At 39.8% G+C, this 21679-nt stretch overlaps 1 protein-coding gene across 1 annotated transcript in view; it reads right to left on the reverse strand.

The window, feature by feature from the left end:
• Positions 1-5771: 5771 nt before the first annotated feature.
• The window catches only part of VPS26A (VPS26, retromer complex component A), a 53097-nt gene continuing 37189 nt past the window's right edge, over positions 5772-21679 (reverse strand). The window contains exons 4-9 of the mRNA XM_010362816.2: positions 21050-21206; positions 20005-20169; positions 15885-15991; positions 12933-13001; positions 10437-10579; positions 5772-7461 (exon numbers count right to left, since the gene is read on the reverse strand). Coding sequence (XP_010361118.1) covers positions 7348-7461; positions 10437-10579; positions 12933-13001; positions 15885-15991; positions 20005-20169; positions 21050-21206 — 755 coding nt within the window. The 3' untranslated portion in view covers positions 5772-7347. The remainder of the gene's footprint in view (positions 7462-10436; positions 10580-12932; positions 13002-15884; positions 15992-20004; positions 20170-21049; positions 21207-21679) is intronic.

A 21679-nucleotide genomic window follows, 5' to 3' on the forward strand; every position in this document is an offset into this window, starting at 1 on the left:
TCACTGCAACCTCCACTTCCCAGGCTCAAGCAATTCTCATGCCTCAGCCTCCCGAGTAGCTGGGACTACAGGTAGGCCTGTACCACAATACCTGGCTAATTTTTATATTCTCTTTAGTTTCACCGTGTTGGCCAGGCTGGTCTCAGAACTTCTGGCCTCAAGTGATCCACCGGCCTTGGCCTCCCAAAGTGCTGGGACTACAGGTGTGAGCCACCATGCCCAGCCAGTCTTTCTGGTTTCAAAGCAAATAGGTGGGCTTTTTGGACAGGAGCAGCATATTGGGTCAGAATCAACAATTGTACTAGTCTTTTTTTTTTTTTTGAAAGGGTGATCCTGAACTCCTGGGCTCAAGCAATCCTGCGTCAGCCTCCTGAGTAGCTGAACTACAGGTGCATGCCATAGCACCTGGCAGTTACTAGTCTTACAGATCTAGCCCAACCCTAGTATAGTTTTACAGAAAAAAAAAAAAAAAAAATTCTGAAAACTATTTTAACTGTAATTTTGTTTGCACTTCCTTGCAGGTAGAAAGTGCAATCTGAATTTTATGATAGCACATACAGGCTTTCCTTTTCAGCCATTCATTAAGTTCTACTATAAACATTGTAATGGGAAAATTCAATATAAAATTTTGCTTTTACAAAAAAAGAGATGTCATATCTAGACTGGTCATGTCATATTTATAGCAGTAAGTGTAATTGGCACCTAACACATATTAGAGCCTCTATAAATATTTTATTTTGCTTGTTGAATGGATTAATGCAACAACTGTGTAACTGATATCCTCCTATACTTTGCCATAGCACCATAATGATCTTTTGAAAACACAAATCTTATAAGTTACTCCTGCTTAGAGTCCTTTAGTGATTCTGCATAAATGTTCAGATAAAGCCCATATTCCATCGTATGGCATCCAGGTTCTGTCCTAAATTGGTTCGCCCTATATGCCTCTTCCAGCTTTATTTCTACTCCCCACACCTACCATTCTATTCATGGTAGAACTGTACACCAGTTATATCATCGTTTCTCACCTCTGTATCTGTGAACACACTGGGTGCTTCTCTTACACATCATAGGTTCCAGTAGAGGCACTATCATACAATGAAAACTATCGTAATTGCGTCTCTGGGTCAGTGGTTCTTAAACATTAGAGTGCATCGGAATCATCAGAAAAGAATCATTAAAAACAAGATTGTTGGGCCCCATCCCTGAAGTTTCTGATTCAGTAGATCTGGAGTGGGATCTGAGAGTTTACATTTCTAAAACATTTCAGATGATGCAACTCTGCTGGTCTGAGACCACACTTTTGAGAACCACTGCTCTGATTAAAGTTCCTGCAGGATAGGGCCAAGATAACACTTAGTCCATTTTGCATTGCTATAGCAGAACACCACAGACTGACTAATTTGTAAATAAAATGAATTTATTTCTTACAGTTCTGGAGGCTAGGAAGTCCAGGATCAAGAGGCTGGCATCAGGTGATGGCCCTCTTGACATAACATGGTAGAAGGCATCACATGACCAGAGAGCAAGACGTTGTGTGTCAACTCAGGTTTCTCTTATGAAGCCACCAGTCGTTTCATGGGGGACCCACACTAAGAACTTTTATCTAATCCTAATTACCTCCCAAAGGCCTCACCTCTAATCAACCTATGAATTTGAGGATTAAGTTCCCAACACAAAAAACTTAGGGGACACATTCAAACCATAGCAAGCACTAACTGGTAGTCTGTAAATATGCTAAATCCATGCATAAATATAGAAATAAATAGAAGGGGAAAGGAAGTGGGAGAAGATCACCTACGTGGTAGAAATAAAACAAGTTAATTTCTTCTTCACCTTTGCTTTTGCTATTAAGAAAACCTGGTGTAGGTTTCACAAAAGCACATCCTGTAGATTACTGTCTCATACCTTGTCTACCAAATTCTGTAATTTGAAGTTTCTAGTATTTTTCTGACATTAAGTTTATCATGATTTAGACACTGAACTACTGCTTATCCTAAGTGAACTTTTAAGATTTACTCTTGGCCAGGCACGGCTGCTCATGCCTGTAATCCCAGCACTTTGGGAGGCCAAGGCAGGCGGATCACGATGTGTCCGGAGTTTGTTCCTTCCGGTGGGTTCGTGGTCTCGCTGACTTCAAGAATGAAGCTGCAGACCTTCGCAGTGAGTGTTGCAGCTCTCAAAGGTGGCATGGATCCAAAGAGTGAACAGCAGCAAGATTTATTGTGAAGAGTGAAAGAACAAAGCTTCCACAGCATGGAAGGGGACCCAAGCGGGTCACTGCTGCTGGTTGGGGGCTGGCGGCCGACTTTTATTCCCTTATTTGTCCCCACCCATGTCCTGCTGATTGGTCTATTTTACAGAGCACTGACTGGTCCATTTTACAAATCTCTAGCTAGCCACAGAGAGCTGATTGGTGCATTTTTACAGAGTGCTGATTGGTGCATTTTACAAACCTCTAGCTAGCTAGAGCGCTGATTGGTGTGTTTCACAATCCTATCTACAGAGTATTGGTGTATTTTACAATCCTCTTGTAAGATAGAGAAGTTCTTCAAGTCCCCACCGGACCCAGAAGTACAGCTGGCTTCACCTCTCCACTTGGTCAGGAGATTGAGACCATTCTGGCTAACGTGGTGAAACCACATCTCTACTAAAAATACAAAAAATTAGCCAGGCCTGGTGGCATGTGCCTGTAGTCCCAGCTACTTGTGAGGCTGAGGCAGGAGAATCGTTTGAACCCGGGAGGTAGAGGTTGCAGTAAGCCGAGATTGCACCACTGCATTCCAGCCTGGGCGACAGAGCACGACTGCATCTCAATTAAAAAAAAAAAGAAAAGAAAAGAAAGAAAGATTTACTCTTAGAATCATGAAATGTTAGAGCTGGAAGGGATGGGGCACCTGTTGGATGCACATGTCTTGCTTTCTCTCTGGGGCATAACAACAGACCTGGAAAACCTTTGCTTTATTCTAATACAGAGCTGCATAACAGTTCTAATCCATAATTGTGTTATATTTTAGACCTATTTTTTTTATTTTTTCTTTTTTTTTTTTTTTTGAGACGGAGTCTTGCTTTGTCGCCCAGGCTGGAGTGCAGTGGCCAGATCTCAGCTCACTGCAAGCTCCGCCTCCCGGATTTACGCCATTCTCCTGTCTCAGCCTCCCGAGTAGCTGGGACTACAGGCGCCCGCCATCTCACCCGGCTAGTTTTTTGTGTTTTTTAGTAGAGACTGGGTTTCACCTTGTAGGCCAGGATGGTCTCAATCTGCTGACCTCGTGATCCACCCGTCTCGGCCTCCCAAAGACCTATTTTTTTTCTAAATGAGAGCACCTTTAATTTTATAATCACTTATTTTTGAAATCCCTTAGCTGTCTAAAAGCCTGGGCTCTCAAAAGAGCTAAAAAAATCCCCTTCCTGGGAGCAACCAGGAAAGACTGACTTATATCCTGAGACAATAAATGGCTACCACCCGTGAACAGACATTGTAACAAAATTTTATCTTCCATCTGTTTGCATAAGAGCTCATTTTATCTTTTCTAAGTCATTTGTTTTCCCATAAGTACTCTTACTCCCCACCACTTCCCCTATGTTTTGGGTTTTTTTTTTTTTCATAGATACAGGGTCTGTTTATGTTGCCCAGGCTGGTCTCAAACTCTTGGGCTCAAGCAATCTTCTGGCCCTGGCCTCTCAAAGAGTTAGGCTTCTGGCCATGTCTCTTGTCTATTTAATTTGCAGGCCCCCAAGAACTCATCCTAAGAAGGTAAAAGTTCTTCTTCCTCAGCAATATCAAAACAATGAGAAAATTCTTCGTTAAAGAAATAAAATTTTTAAGGGTTTAGATCAGTGGTTCTCAACTCTGGGTAGATTTCTCTTTTGAGACATGGTGTCTGCCACCCAGGCTAGAGTGCAGTGGCATGATCACCTCAGTGTAATTTCAAATTCCTGTGCTCAAGGTGTGTACGGAGTTGGTTCCTTCCAGTGGGTTTGCGGTCTCACTGACTTAAAAGAACAAAGCCGCGGATCTTTGCGGTGAGTGTTACAGCTCTTAAAGGTGGCACGGGGCCGGGAGCAATGGCTCAAGCCTGTAATCCCGGCACTTTGGGAGGCCGAGACGGGCGGATCACGAGGTCGGGAGATCGAGACCATCCTGGCTAACATGGTGAAACCCCGTCTCTACTAAAAAACACAAAAAACTAGCCGGGCGCGGTGGCGGGCGCCTGTAGTTCCAGCTACTCGGGAGGCTGAGGTAGGAGAATGGCGTAAACCCGGGAGGCGGAGCTTGCAGTGAGCTGAGATCCGGCCACTGCACTCCAGCCTGGGCGACAGAGCGAGACTCTGTCTCAAAAAAAAATAATAATAAAATAAAATTAAATTAAATTAAAAGTGGCACGGACCCAAAGAGTGAGCAGCAGCAAGATACATCGTGAATGCGAAAGAACAGAGCTCCAAAGTATGGAAAGGGACCTGGACCGGTTGCCGCTGCTGGCTGGGGGGTGGCCAGCTTTTATTCCCTTATTTGTCCCCGCCCACATTCTGCTGTCCATTTTGCAGAGCACTGCTTGGTTCACTTTACAAACCTCTAGCTAGCCAGAGTGCTGTTTGGTGGGTTTTTGTTTTTTTTTTTTTGAGACGGAGTTTCGCTGGTTGCTCAGGCTGGAGTGCATTGGTGCGATCTGGGCTCACTGCAGCCTCCGCCTCGGGTTCAAGCGATTCTCCTGCCTCAGAGTAGCTGGGATTACAGGCATGTGCCACCACGCCGACCTAATTTTGTATTTTTAGTAGAGATAGGGGTTTCTCCATGTTGGTCAGGCGGGTCTCAAACTCCCGATCTCAGATGATCCGCCCACCTCAGCCTCCCAAAGTGCTGGGATTACAGGCGTGAGCCACTGCACCCAGCCTGATTGGTGCGTTTTCACAAGCACTCATTGGCGCATTTTACAAACCTCCAGCTAGCCACAGAGCACTGATTTGTGCGTTTTATAATCCTAGCTACAGTGTTGATTGGTGCATTCTACAATCCTCTTGTAAGACAGAAAAGTTCTCCCAGTCCCCACACGACCCAGAAGTTCAGCTGGCTTCACCTCTCAAAGGGATCTTCCTGTCTCAGCTTCCTGGGTAGCTAGCTGGGAATACAGGTGCATACCACCATGCCCAGCTCATTTTTAATTTTTTTGTAGAGATAGGGTCTCACTGCTTTGGCCAGGCTGGTCTCGAATTCCTGGCTTCAGGTGATCCTTTTGCCTCAGACTCCTGAAGTGGCTGGGATTACAGGTATTTTTTTGAGGTTGTTTTGTTTTGAATGCTTATGGCCCAGTCTCTGAGATTCTTGTTTCATTGGTCAGAGTAGGACCCGGGCCTGGTTATTTTTAAAAGCTTCTAAGGTGATTCTAATATGCAGCCAGGGTTGTGAACCAGTGGATTAGACATTGTAACTCTTCACTAAAGACACAAATTTCTTTTTCAGTTTATCATCTAATTAACTGGCTGACTTTTGACTGAAATCACCAAATACTAAATTTGAATTTTTATTTTTCAAATTGGTTATGCTACAAAAAGTCTTGAGCAAAATGGATAGGCATCCTGTATATGACAGTTTTAAACCGGCCTATTAAAATCATTACATAGCTATTTAAAATTGAAACCAGTAACATTTATAAAAATTCATTATCACAATTACAGCTTCCTAAACTATTGAACAATCCTATCCTTAACAATAAATCTAACAATGAGACTTGAGAATAGAGCTATATTAATGATTCAAACAGCAAACTCAGTTTCTGTTTCAAATTCTTTATTATACATCATGGTTGCACAATTTGAGGCTGGTTAAATATAATTGGTTTTCAAAATCTTTTTGAATATTTTCTACATTACTACATGCAAATGACCATGAAAATATTTGGCATTTTAAAATTTTGAAACTCTGAATAGGCACTTACATGAAGGAAAACATTACCATTCATAGATATCCACATGTAGAACAGATGCTCCAGCACATGGTACATGGACCCTTTTGCCAGTAAAGCTGGTTACTGACCATTTAATCAAAGTGCCATAGCAGTAAAACAGGTTTAAAGAAATGTAATTTGGGTTATTTAGCTTACTCATAAAGTAAGGTTAACTGACAAGACTTGCACTGAAGTGCATTAAAAAATAGTGGTACAAAAACCAATGAACCGTAAGTGAAAGTAGTTGCCATACAGCAGGTTTCATTTTGGTTCCTACACTCCACATTTAGTGTATTTGCGATCAGACCCCATGCACATGAATGGATGACTGCAATCTTCTTTTTTAGAGACTTTAAACAAATGACTTGAATTTAGTGTTAAAAAATTAAGAGACGGGATGAAGTTTCAATGTGAGTTTAGCCAAAGTTCGAGTTTAATAAACATGAAATTACCCAGATCTAGATAACTACATGCTTCACAGGTCCTCCTCAGTCCCCCATCCCAAAATTTTCCCCTGAAGAGAGAATGAATTTATGAAGAAAATGATATTTGCATACACATGGCAAAAAGATTCCTTAAATTGAAATATATAAATATGTTTCAAAGTATTTATGGAAAAAAGTTTTAACAAATCTAAAATGCCAACCTAAGACAACTCCACATTGCAGAAAACACACAGCGGTACTACTGGAAAATAGCAAAACTGTTACTTAATATGGCCAAAAAAAAGGCCATAATGACCTGCCACATAATCCCTTGGGGAAAGAAATCTAATATTCATAGCACAGAAGACCTCAAAGAGGATAAAATTCTGGAAGCCATGGAATGGTACTCAGAAGTGCCTGCGGTGAAGCACTCCATATGCTTTTCTCAAACACATATGTAAAAACAAATGTAGTTCTCAAAAATATTGAGATGCCATGTTTTAAACCTTTGCAGGACACAAGGGGCCACTCAGGTTTTCTAATTTTATTTGAACACAAAATATTTAATTCTTTGCATGTAGAGAATAAGAGGTAATCATTAGCCTGAAAAGAGAGAAGGATTTAAAATCAACATTATGCAGAAAGAAAGCAAAATTACAAGTAACAGCCTACTCACATGAAAAATTTTCATGTTTACGCTGATGCATATCTGAATGCTTATCATCAAAGTAGGAGGTTTAAAAAAAAAAAAGGCAGCTTAAGAAAGTTCCAGTGTTTCGAAGAAAGCACTTTTAAAAATGTATATACATGAAAAGAACATTTCATTATATCATAAATGCAGCACTGTAAGATAAAGGAAGACTAATATATATGGAGTTTTGGCTTTTTTCCGCCCCCTCTGGCTGCAACCATCTTTAACCTGCTGAACTTAATCTCAAGGGTTACAGGAGTTTTTTGCTTTTTTTCTCCTGTTCAGTTCACATTTCAGGCTGTTCAGCAGATGCCTGTGATTCTGGAGATTCAAATCGCTGGTGAAAGTTTGTTCTCTGTTTCCTCAGTTTTTCAGGAGCTTTTCTCCATAAAATTATCTCCTAGTAAACAAATGCAATATATTAACAAATAATGTGTGATATGATGCCTTATCTCTATGATGCCTTAAATTTTCACCATGGAAATCATAATTGCCACTTCAATTTTAACCATAATAAAATTAAATTCTTCCCTACAAAAGCCCTCCTCTTTTCTAACTGATCCACTTTCTTCCAGCTCTAATTTGACTGCCCCTTCTACCTCCAGTGCCCCTATCACCAGCACCCATGCATTCCACCACCACCAATTCAATCTGGCAAGAAGTCCTATTGTTACTTTAAATAATTCCCCAAATCCATCCTTTGGTTTCTGTTCCACTGCCCTCATCAAAGTTCAAGTTCTTGTCACTAGATATTAAAACAGCTTCCTCAGAGGCAAGAGAGGCAGAGCCCTTTCTATCTAATCCTTTATTATCACTACCAGGTTAATCCTGTAGCACACTGCTTGGATTGCCCTTTAGTAGTTCTCAGTGCCTCCAGGATAAATCTCCAAACAGGTATTCATGCCCCTCTATAACCTTTATCCAATTTACCAACATTGCTCTCTTCCCTCCCTAGACCCTCTTCCCCCATCGGCCAAACTGAGTTACTCTCAGCCTTCAATGCAATCCAAATAAACTCGCCCTACATCTTCCCCAGTCTTGAAATCCCTAACCAATCCATCCTGAGAACTTCCCTCTTCTAAATTCCTAAAATTATCTGCTTCATGAAGTCATTATAGGCTGGGTTGGTTTGTTTGTTTTCTCCCCCAACATCAGAATTTAAACATCCAAATGAGTGCACATGGGAAATAACACACTACCTCCAATAGTGCCATGATACGAAATTGATTTTGAAATTGTAAAAATCATGTAATTTATTTTGAAGTTATAAATTACCTATGTTTAATTATACAGCATTAGGATGGCAATACTGGAATAGGTTTTCACTCTTCTAAATTACTGTCAAACTATAATTTAAGTATTCTGTTTATATTATTTTTCTTTTTCCCAGACATCTACAATGTGAGAACATGGAGGACAGATCACGTTTATAAAAGGTAGTTTTTGTATTTTTCACAGTACTTAGCAGAGAATAATTTCTAACTTAGCTTTGAACTCTCAACTGACATTCAACTACGTATTTATTAATCTGATTCAGAATACAAAAGACCATTCTAATTACTACCTTCATTCAAAATTCACCAAAAACTTTTAAGTGATTTTCAAATGAGAACAAGTTTGTAATGAACACTTTATATTAAAAAAAGTATCAGAGGTGGCCAGGCACAGTGGCTTATGCCTGTAATCCCAGCATTCTGGGAGGCTGAGGCGGGCGGATCACCTGAGGTCAGGAATTCAAGACCAGCCTGGTCAACATGGTGATACCCTGTCTCTACTAAAAATAGAAAAATTAGCCGGGCATGGTGGTGCATGTCTGTAATCCCAGCTACTCGGGAGGCTGAGGCAGGAGAATTGCTTGAACCTGGGAAGTGAAGGTTGCAGTGAGCCAAGATCGCACCACTGCACTCCAGCCTGGGCAACAGAGTAAGACTCCATCTCCAAAAAAAAAAAAGAAAGAAAAAAAGTAATAGAGGCTGGGCATAGTGGCTCATGCCTGTAATCCCGCACTTTGGGAGGCCAAGGCAGGTGGATCACTTTAAGCCAGGAGTTTGAGACCAGTCTGGCCAACATGGCAAAACCCTGTCTCTACGAAAAAGAAAATATAAAAATTAGACTGGTGTAGTGGCACACACCTGTAATCCCAGCTACTTGGGAGGCTGAAGTACGAGAATCGCTTGAACCTGGAAGGCGGAGGTTGCAGTGAGCTGAGATCACACCACTGCACTCCAGCCTGGGCAGCAGAGCAAGGCTCTGTCGCAAAAAAAAAAAAAAAAGAAAAAAGAAAAAAAAAGTATTAGAATTCAGTCATCTCATGGACATTTATAACAGAATTGTTTAAAAAGGAATAAATCAGCAGGGCACAGTGGTACATGCCTGTGCCTCCTGAGTAGCTGGAATTGGAGGATTGCTTGGAAGATCCCCATCTCAAAAAATAAAAATAGTAATAATAATAATGATGTATATTTGTTGATAAGAGAAAGATATTCAAGACACTACTAAGTAAAAATGCAAATTAAAGAATACAGTTGGGTGCGGAGGCTCATGCCTATAATCCCAGCACTTTGGAAGGCCAAGGCAGGAGGATTGCTTAAGCCCAAGAGTTCAAGACCAGCTTGGGCAACATAGTGAGACTCCATCTCTACAAAAAAATTAAAAACAGTAAGAAAAAAAGCAGTATCCATAATATGATCTAAACACACATACATTAGTCTCAATGGTGGTGGAAATTCTGCTGACCTTTACTTCATTCTTTGTTCTTTATTGCCTTATTTTTTTTTTTTTTTTTTGAGACGGAGTCTCGCTCTGTCGCCCAGGCTGGAGTGCCATGGCCAGATCTCAGCTCACTGCTAGCTCCGCCTCCTGGGTTTACGCCATTCTCCTGCCTCAGCCTCCCGAGTAGCTGGGACTACAGGTGCCCGCCACCACGCCCAGCTAGTTTTTTTGTATTTTTTTTCAGTAGAGACGGGATTTCACCATGTTAGCCAGGATGGTCTCGATCTCCTGACCTCGTGATCCACCCGTCTCGGCCTCCCAAAGTGCTGGGATTACAGGCTTGAGCCACCACGCCTGGCCGCCTTATTTTTTTTCTAAATAAGCAGCAGGTATTGTTTTTATTAAAAAACAAAAGCAAAAGAACTTGTAAGAGAAAACTAAAAGCCCTGAAAAATTATAGCTCATTCTGGAGTACTGAAGAATGATTGGGGAGGGATCTATCATAGGATTCTATTCTCCTCTACTTCTTTATCTGTCATACCCACCGTGTTTTCATTTACTTAGAAACTCCCACTCACTCAGTACAATTAAGCTTAGAAGAGCGCTTTTGAGGTATTTTTAGATCTGCCGCAGAACATAATACCAGCCTAAGTGACACCATACCTGCTGTTTGAAGTACCTCCGGTCTTCCTCATCAACAAGCACTAAATTCAAAAAGTACCTTACTGAAAATTTTTTGTTCACATCTCTCATTGTTGGAGTTGGATCATATCCTGCTAAAAATAGTCTTATTGGAATGGATTCACCTGAAAGAAAAGGAATTTCCACTTAATTCTAAAGATGATTAAATATAGTCACATAACAGGTAGAACTAAGCACTATAGAGTTGACAGTAATGCTTCACATCCTCACAAGATGCAAAAATAACAAAGACCAGGGTTTCTCTCCTCAGCAGTACTGATATTTTGGGCTGAATAATTCTTTGTTGTGGGGAGGGTCCTATCCTTTGTAGGATGTTTAGCAGCAACCCTGGCCTCTACCCACTAGATACCAGTAGTACTCTCCAAATGTAACAGCCAAAAAATATCTCTAGACAACACCAAACATTCATTCTGGAGTGAAGTTGCCCCTAGACGAGAACTACTGTTCCAGAGTCAGAATACCTGGCTTCAAATCTCAACCACTCATTGGTTGTGTGACTTTGGACAAATCACTTACTCATTGTTTAAGTTCTTCATCTGTGAAATGGGGAATAACAATAGTATTCACAAGGAATGTGTAAGGACTATATGGGTTAATATACCTAAAGAACTCAAATAGTGCCAACAGATAAGTGCTCTATAAGTTGTTTTGTTATCTTCTTTCATGAAGTTTACCATAATTTCTAATCATGTGTATAAATTCTTGAATACTTGTTACTCATACATTCAAAGCTAAAAACGGACAGAATGACATCCTTTTATTACCAAAAAGACTGTTACTCAGATTCTCATTGCTTCTGTTTTCCTAAGGGTAATTATTTGCATATTCCTTTTTTTTTTATTTTTTTGAGATGGGAGTCTTGCTCTGTCGCCCAGGCTGGAGTGCAATGGCGCAATCTCGGCTCAGTGCAACCTCCACCTCCTGGGTTCATCCAATTCTCCTGCCTCAGCCTCCCGAGTAGCTGGAATTACAGGCGCCTGCCACCATGCCTAATTTTTTTTGTATTTTTAGTAGAGATGGGGTTTCACCATGTTGGCCAGGCTCACTGGTCTCGAACTCCTGACCTCAGGTGATCCACCCACCTTGCCCTCCCAAAGTGCTGGGATTACAGGAGTGAACCACCACGCCCAGCTTTCTTTTTTTCTTTTTTTTTTTTGAGGCAGGATCTCCCTCTGTCAAGATGGCAGCGGTGCCATATTGGCTCACTGCAACCTTGCCTCCTGAGCTCAAGTGAACTTCCCACCTCAGCCTCCCAAGTAGCTGGGACCACAGGTGCGTGCCACCATGCCTGGCTAAGTTTTGTATTTTTTTATAGAAATGGGGTTTTGCCATGTTGCCCAGACTGGTCTCCAACTCCTGGGCTCAAGCAATACACCCACTTTGGCCTCCCAAAGTGGTGGGATTACAGGCGTGAGCCACCGTGCCCGGCCCTTGAATTTTTTTTTTTGAAATGGCGTGTCACTCTGTCTCCCAGGCTTGAGCGCAGTGGCATGATCTCAGCTCACTGCAACCTCCACCTCCTGGTTCAAGCGATTCTTCTGCCTCAGCCTCCCAAGTGGCTGCGATGACAGGCATGCACCATCACACCCAGCTAATTTATATATTTTTTGGTAGAGACAGGATTTTGCCATGTTGGCCAGGCTGGTCTTGAACTCCTGACCTCAAGCGATCCGCCCACCTCAGCCTCCCAAAGTGTTGGGATTACAGGCGTGAGCCACTGCACCTGGCCTGAATATTTTTTACGTAATAATTTTCTCAGGCATACCAATTTGCTGAAAGATATAAAACTCGCCATTTTACATAAAAACTGTTGGCTGCTGGAATTTTACAAAGTAATGTTGCATAATACAAGAGTACACATATAAGGGACCCAACCACCTAGCTCAAAGAGTTTTAGAGCACCTGACACTACATTGCCTCATCTACACTTGGCACTTAATAAATGGTACTGACCTTGTGATGTAAGTACAAACAGTGAAGAAAACCCAGACATAAATTTAAAATAATAAATACTGGCTTCATTGTCTCAGATACTGAAGATTATCTAGTAATGGAACTGCTTATTTTCTTGAGGGCTATAATGACTCCAAAAACCCACAGGAATTAAAGGTCAGCCATATTCCATTTTGTGGTCAGCAGGAGAAAAAAAGATTTATAAAGATGAACTATTGTATAATAAAAGACAATGAAAATATTACAAATTCAAAACTAGAGAATAGATACATATAACTATCTCTACTAAATCCTAAATTGAAACTGAAAAATCAAACCTTATTTCAGACTAGGAAGTATAATTACAGTCTTCTTTGAAGCTATACAAAGATGACCTTAAAAGCTATCATTATAAGAATGGTTTTAAGAATTCAAAGATACTTTCACACTAAATAAACACAAACAAAACTGCCATGAACACTGCTGTTTGCACTACATAAAAGAAGTAACTGAAAAGTGTGTTACCTTTTACTGGTGCACCATCCATTATTTCATATTTGGCGATTGTTTCTGTTTCTGTTGTGGTACTGGGTCCTAGTGCAATAATGTAAATAATATTAATTTAAATATTCCAGAATATAATTACTAGCCTTATGCCTTCTTATTTTTCCACTACATTATTCTTTTTAGAGATGGTGTCTCACTGTGTCACCCAAGCTAGAGTGCAGTGGTGCAATCATGGCTCGCCGCAGCCTCAACTTCCTGGGCTTAAGCAATCCTTCTGCCTCAGCCTCCCAAGTAGCTGAGATTACAGGTGTGTACCATCATGCCTGGTTTTTTTTTTTTCAATTTTTGTAGAGATGGGTTCTCAATATATTGCCCAGGCTGCTCTCAAACTCCTGAACTCAAGCAATCCTCCCACCTAACCCTCCCAAGTAGCTGGGACTACAATCGTGCACTATCATGCCCGGCTAATTTTTGCATTTTTTGGGATAGAGATAGGGTTTCACCATGATGCCCAGGCTGGTCTCGAATTCTTTGGGTTCAAGTGATCTGCCCGCCTCAGCCTCCCAAAGTAGTGGGATTACAGGTGAGCGACTGCACCTGGCCAACAATTTCTTTTTAAACAACAAAGGAGAATTTGAAGTGATTTTAAAATCACTTAAATTTACTAGCAAGTAGAAACATGGAGATTAAGAAATCACATATGGGGGTACATGTTCTCAGGACCTCTTCAGATCATGCCTTGGGTAAGAATTGTATTTAAAAATAAAATAATATTAATAAATCCACAGATGTTTTAAATTATGAATACTGACTATAAATTCTTATAAAGTGTTGCCTAGAATTATTTTCAGCAAAAAAACCAACAATGTTAAAGGACAAAGTAAGTTTATATATTAAAATTAAAAAGCAGGGATGAACCAATAAATGCTATCGGGACAACTGGTCAGCCATCTGGAAAAACGTAAAGGTGATACATACCTCACCTCTTATATCACAACACATTTCAAATGAATTAAAATTTTAAAAATGAAACAAAATCCCTAAACCACAATGTATTACTTCAGTAGAATCAAGCACAGAAAATTATTTTTAGAACTTCAATGTGAAAAAGACCTTTCTAACCATGGCATAAAACCCAGAGGCCATAAAATGAAAAATTGATAAATCTGACTACATAAACATCAATAACTTCTACATGGCATAAACCACCACAAACAAGACAAGCAAGGGAAATTTTTGCTACCCTTAATATTAGAAAAAGGAATTCAGGGCACAATGGCTCACACCTGTAAACCCAGCAATTTGGGATGCCGAGGCAGGAGGATCGCTGAGTCCAGGAGTCTGAAACCAGCCTGGGCAACAGAGTGACACCTTGTCTCTACAAAAAATAAAAAATTAGCTGGGTGTGGTGGCATATGCCTGTGGTCCCAGCTACCCACAATGCTGAGGTTGGAGGACTGCTCAAGTCTAGGAGTTCAAGGCTGCAGTGAGCTGTAACTGTACCACTGCACTCCAGCCTGGGCGCCAGTGTGAGACCCTGTCTCAAAAAGAAGGGTGGAGGGGGATTGATTTCTCTAATATATAGTTTCTACAAATAAGTAAGAAAAAGAATATAATAATCCAATAGATAATGGGGCAAAGAATATGAACGGCTTACAGAAAATAAAAATTGTTTTTATTCATATGAAGAGATGTTCATCCTCAATAAGAAAACTGAAAATTAAAACTACAATGGAATATATTAATTAGCTTGACTGTAATAATCATTTCATAATGTAAACATTCCATCATACACCTTGAATATATAAAATTTTTATTTGCCAAGTATACCCCAATAAAGCAGTGAGGGAAAAAGAATCCATAAGAAAAATCCCAAAACTACAATGGAGTATCTCCCCCCTTACCCATCAAACTGGCTAAAAGTTTTTACAGCATTGTGCTCATGAGAATATGGGGGAAAAAGAGGCACTCTCCTACATTCACTGCTGATAGCAATGCAAACTAGTATAATCCCTAAAGAAGACTTACTGATAACATGCATCAAAATTATAAATGGCCAGGTGCTATGGCTTATGCCTGTAATCATTTAACACTTTGGGAGGCAGAGGTGGGAGGACAGTTTGAGCCTAGGAGTTCGAGACCAGCCTTGGCAACATAGTGAGACCCTGTTTGCCACAAAAAGGGTGGAAGAATTATAAATAAATATACTGTTTAACCCGTGAATTCCACTTCTAAGATTTTATCTTGCACACATGTCTGCACACGTGCAAAATGACATTATTTGTAATAGCAAAAGACTGGAAACAACCTGTATGTCCACAAACAGCAGACTGGTTCAATTCTAGTGTATCAATAAAACGGAAAACTATTAAAGAAATAAAGTATTCTACACATTGGTATGGAAAGTTCTCTAAGATGCACTACTAAGTGGCAGAGCAAAGTATGCATTATATACCACCATTTAAGTAAAAAAGGGTTTGTGTTATATATAGGTACTTGCCTGTATACATAATAACTAATTGGAAAGTTTTGGTTTTTGTTCTTTTTTGGAATGGTCTCACTCTATTGCCTAGGCTGAAGTGCAGTGGTTATTCACAGGCACAATCCCACTACTGATCAGCACAGGAGTTTTGACCTGCTCCACTGAGGATTTTTAAACTTATAATAAACATATTACCTATGAGTAGCTAGAGTACAGAAATAAGATACTTTTTACTGTATACTCTTTTACATTTTATTTTTGAACCATGTGAATTTATTACCTATTCAAAAATTAACTTTTTATAAAAAATAAATTCCGGACATCAAAAATTAATTTAAAAAAAGCATTAAATAATTTACTGCCAGTAATATTAACTAGCAAAATTAGTACTCAATGTGGATATCAAATTAATTATGTTTAAACAATATTTTAAGATTTTAAAAATGTCAACTAAAATAATTTTAATTTATATACTCTTTTCAACTTACCAATTCCTGTGATCTCTTTTTTGATCAGCTGTAACTCCATATGTTGTATTTTTATTCTTACTAATAAGAAGTAAATTTTTCCAACAATCACATCCTTTAAATGATACCTATTGGGGAAGAACATCTCACTAAATATCAGTTTAAAAACAAGCAAAAAGAGTGAACTATGTCCTAAAAGACTTTGATAGACATTTTTAGTATAATTATTTAAGAATACCATTTTGAGGCCGGGCGCGGTGGCTCAAGCCTGTAATCCCAGCACTTTGGGAGGCCGAGACAGGCCGATCACGAGGTCAGGAGTTCGAGACTATCCTGGCTAACACGGTGAAACCCCGTCTCTACTAAAAAATACAAAAAAAGCTAACCGGGCGAGGTGGCTGGTGCCTGTAGTCCCAGCTACTCGGGAGGCTGAGGCAGGAGAATGGCGTAAACCCGGGAGGCGGAGCTTGCCGTGAGCTGAGATCCGGCCACTGCACTCCAGCCTGGGCGACAGAGCGCGACTCCGTCTCAAAAAAAAAAAAAAAAAAAAGAATACCATTTTGAGGCTGGGCACAGTGGCTTTACAAGAGGTGCTGAAGACCACCCTCATCCATGATGGCCTAGCATGTGGAGTTTGCAAAGCTGCCAAAGCCTTAGACAGGCACAAAGCTCATTTTTGCGTGCTTGCATCTAATTGTGATGAGCCCATGTATGTTAAGTTGGTGGAGGCCCTTTGTGCTGAACCCCAGTTGATGACAAGAAACTGGGGAATGTGTAAGCCTCTATAAAACTGACAGACAGGGGAAACCCCGTAAAGTGGTCGGCTGCAATTGTGCAGTAGTTAAGAACTACGGCAAGGAATCTCAGGCCTGTATGTCATCAAAGAATACTTCAAATGAATAAATAAAACTTTGGCTCACCAGAAAAAAAAAAAAAAAAAACCTTTCTGATTATTCATATTGTTTAGTGTTCTTTTTTTGAAAAAAGTATTCATCGTTTCACTATGCAAATAAGGAATCAAACTTCTACTACCTCAGAGAGAATAATTACCCTGGGTAACTGTTCCGGCTGGGCTCAGTGGCTCATACCTGTAATCCCAGCACTTTGGGCCTCTTGAACCCAGTCTAGGCAACACAGTGAGATGTAATCTCTTCTAAAAATTAGCTGGGTGGTGCAAAATTAGTGGCACATGCCTGTGATCCAAGGTACCCAGGAGGCTGAGGTGAGATGATAATTTGAGCCTGGGAGATTGTGGCTGCAGTGACCCATGATTATGCCACTAAACTCCAGCCTGGGTGACAGAGCCAGACTCTTTCTCAAAACAAACACACACAAAAAAATGCTTGAAATATTTGGCATATGAAGATATTTTCAAAATTAAAAGACACAGAGTTTGGTGTCATTATTACTCAAGTTCTACAAGAGTGCAGCTAACATAAATCATCTGCCCACAAAGACAAAGTAAAAGAGACTACCTACATGGGTTGAGTCTGCTGTTATTATATCTAATAACCAAAGGTCGCTCCCACATACCTTGTAATGATGTGGTAATAAACTCAGGAATCCCTATAATATCCAGAGGACTTTTTAGCCTCCTCCCAGGTTTGGCTCTCAAAATTGTATCTGAAGAGTTGATTAATATAATTATGTCAGGCCGGGCACGCCTGTAATCCCAGCACTTTGGGAGGCCAAGGTGGGCAGATCACCTGAGGTCAGGAGTTCAAAACCAGCCTGGCCAACATGGTGAAACCCCATCTCTACTAAAACTACAAAAATTAGCCGGGTGTGGTGGCACATGCCTGTCACCCCAGCTACTCGGGAGGCTGAGACAGGAGAATCGCTTGAACTCAGGAGGTAGAGGTTGCAGTGAGCTGAGATCGTGCCACTGCACTCTAGACTGGATGACAGAGATTCCGACTATAAAAAAATAAAATAAAATATGCTGGATGCAGTGGCTCACGCCTATAATCCCAGCACTTTGGGAGGCCAAGGCGGGTGGATCACGAGGCCAGGAATTTGAGACCAGCCTGACCAACATGGTGAAACCCCGTCTCTACTAAAAATACAAAAATTAGCCAGGCATGGTGGCGGGCACCTGTAATCCCAGCTACTCAGGAGGCTGAGGCAGGAGAATCCCTTGGAACCAGGAGGCAGAGGATGCAGTGAATCGAGATCACGCCATTGCACTACAGCCTGGGCAACAGAGCAAAACTCAAACAAACAACTCTGTGTGTGTGTGTGTGTGTGTGTGTGTGTGTGTGTAAAATTATGTCAGTCTGAAGGCAAGCTTCAGTGGTAAGTTTCAGGTCCTAAACTATTTGATAATTTCATCAACAATATAATTTTAAGATTCTGAAGGCCATATGTATTACATTTTCAATGATATAAACCTGGGAGTGACAACCAATAAAAATAAAGTAACAAAAGACTGGGGTAGGAAGGGGATAATACAGGGTACATCCATTTCTTCAACAAACAAACTTTAATTAAAAAAAACAGAAGGGAAACCTATAAATTAAAAAATTTAAGGCTCAAACAACCAAACGCAATGTGTGGCCCTTGTTTAGATATTGATTTGAACAAAGCATGTGAAAAAAGAAAGATATCTGTGAGCCAATTAGGGAAATGTGAAAACTGCCTGGGTGTATGAAGATATTAAGGAATTACTAATATTTTTAGACATAAGAGTACTGTAGTTATATTTAGAATGATATATAACTTTTTAAAACTTTTTCTGAATAGACACAGAAAACAAGCTTGTCATATAACATTTAAATAAGAGATATGTAAAGTCAATACATAATTTCATCCTTTACAGATAACCACTGTTAACAACAGAATATCATTGCAGACTCTTTCCTATTTATATCAAAATACATGAGTATTTTACAGAAATGAAATAGTACTACACATGCTATTTTTATGGCTAACTTTTTCACTTAATAATATATCATGGACGCGCTTCTGGATAACTAAATACGTATGTCTCAACCTTTTTTTTTTGAGAGGGAGTCTCGCTCTGTCACGCAGGCTGGAGCGTGGTCACGCGATCTCAGCACACTGCAACCTCTGCCTCACAGGTTCAAGCAATTCTCCTCCCTCAGCCTCCCGAGTAGCTGGGATTATAGGCGTGCGCCATGACGCCCATCTACTTTTTGTATTTTCAGTAGAAATGGGGTTTCTCCATGTTGGCCAGGCTGGTCTCAAACTCTTGACCTCAGATGATACGCCCACCTTGGCCTCCCAAAGTGCTGGGATTACAGGCATGAGCCACTGCACCCGGCCTCAATCTTTTTAAGCCTTCTTTAGCATTCCACAGTATGGCCGGACCATAATTTATTTAACTGTTATAATACCAGTGGGCATTTAAATGGCAATCTTTTGTTCATATAAGTAATGTTTCTGAGACTATCTTAGTCCATGTATAAAATAATACAACTTCCCATTTATAGTGAAGCAAATTCCAGATATATAATTTAATTGATAAAATGATATAAAATTTTATGGGTTAAATGTCTGGAATTTGCTTCACTATAACCCATGATGAGTATGAGAGCTGAATACAGATAAACCGGATTGTGTGTTGATAACTGTTGGAGCTGGGCAATGGGTACATGAGGATTCATTATATTATTCAGTGTACTGTTCAAATATTTTAGTATATGCTTGAAATTTCCCATAATAAAGTTTAAAAAGGCATTAAACACAAAGTATGAGCCAGTTTTGCAAAAATACAACATATATAAACATATATACCTTCCCCCTCCCCCCATGGAATGATATACAAGGGGACATTAACAGTGATTAAGTGGTAAAGGTGCCAATATGTGAAAAGAGATGGCCAGGATGGGGTAATGTCAAGCCAGTAAGATAAACTCTATCCTCAGAAGGATTGGCTGCCTTCTGAGATGGTGACATCCTCTACACAAAGTGGCCAAGCAGATATTCATCAGCAATAGAACATAAAAGACACCTTTACTGGGTGGAAGCCAGACCAAACTCCTAAAATTTATTTTAGCTCAGAGATCCTGTTGATCTGTTAACACCAGTCAATTCTATCCTTACTTTGACCAATTGACAAAGACCTGAAAAGCTAATTTTTGAATTTTCCCTGAACAACTTATCTGAGAAAGGTTCTTACTTTGATTTATTATATTCAAATTCTATATGTAGACAATCTTCAATGCCCACTTCCATCTTAATAGAGTTGTTAACATCAGGATAGGTGGCAAGCTGGTGAACAATAAGATCATATTCTTTTACCAAATCTGTCAGTCTTCTCACTATTGTCACTTTAAGAAAATACCTACAAAGTTAAAAGAGAGGATGAGTTAAATCACCTGTAATAAATTTTCATGTTTTAAATCAGCAAACATTAACCGCAACTAAGCCTTCTCCTTGCTGGACCTCCTTTGGGATCAACTTACTTCACTACTTCAAAAAAGGAGTTCCAATTTTCTTTAATGCCCCTAACATGAAAAAAAAATACAAAGTTCAATTTTAAGAATAGTGTAAATACTTTACAGATGAGTTTGGAGGGCTGTCATCAAGCCTACTTGAGGAAACCTCTCCAGATCACTTCTTTAAGGAACTGCTATTTGAAATTTGGGTTGTCAAACCCAGTTCCAGATAGATAATGCCAAGTTAAACAGAGAAAGCAGGATCTCGGACCTGATGCATTCAGATTAATATCCTCAAATGCCCTGGACTCTGAGGCATCCCTGGCTTCCTGCATACAGACTCAGTGAAGGGAAAGGACACTGAATTGAGAGGTTAGAAAACTAGGTTCCTACTCCTGTTCTGCCATCCACTACTTGTGTCATTTTAGATGTATCAGAGCCTCTCTGGTACTCCAGATTACTTCTGAACCATATACTAAATGAGATTTTCTGGGAAACTAGTGGTTTTAGAAGGCAATTCAGTTTACATGACAAATGAAGTACATAAGGGACAATTCATACCAGGGAAGTGTATAACTGAAATGTCTCATAGCAATGTTGTCTAACTCTATAATGTTAGAACGCTCTATTACCTCAAATCAGCATTAGCCAAAGTATGTGACAGAATTTTAAAAAATCTTAAATCTTCCAATCTAGAATTATAATTAGAGGTTCAAATAAGGTATCAACAGTAGTTACTACTTTCTGGTTTTGATTCTGTTTACAGTTTATAATACACATTCATACCTCAAGCGGACATTGGCACCGATGTAAGATTCATATGGCTTTTCAACTTGCATAAATTCAAAATCATAACTTCTGCTCTGAGTCAGTTCTCCAGGTAAGGCTAGCTCTTTCACTAGGTTTACAAATTCATGAGTATTACTCTTGTCATTGAAAAGCTCTAAAAATTTTAAAAGGCAGAAAGACCAATTATTTAATATCCATTTCAATAAAACCCAAATGTCTACTTCAAACGCAATTTTTACCAAAAGAATTATTGAGTTTATCTCCAATAAACTAGACCTATGCTCTGAATTCCATTATCCTTTTTATAATTATACTTCATGTAGGCATAAAAGATTTTGTCAAGTGGCATAGCACAATGAAAATTTCTATTAAAAATGAGTTCATTCCTTTGATGTAGTTGGGTCTCTCCCAATATGAAGCCATTTGACACATTACCAGCAATTATTTGAACTTCCCCCAGACAAGGCAAAAATTCTGTTTTGCTTTAGTTAGGCAAATATATTGCTTTCATAAAATTACAAAACACAAAAAGACTAAAACTAACTATCAATTACTACAACTTGCCTCTCAGTCAGAATAGACATATAAGTACACTCTCAGTCAGAATAGATATATAAACAAATATCT

Source organism: Rhinopithecus roxellana, chromosome 11, assembly GCF_007565055.1.
Source record: "Rhinopithecus roxellana isolate Shanxi Qingling chromosome 11, ASM756505v1, whole genome shotgun sequence".
Lineage (NCBI taxonomy): Eukaryota > Metazoa > Chordata > Mammalia > Primates > Cercopithecidae > Rhinopithecus > Rhinopithecus roxellana.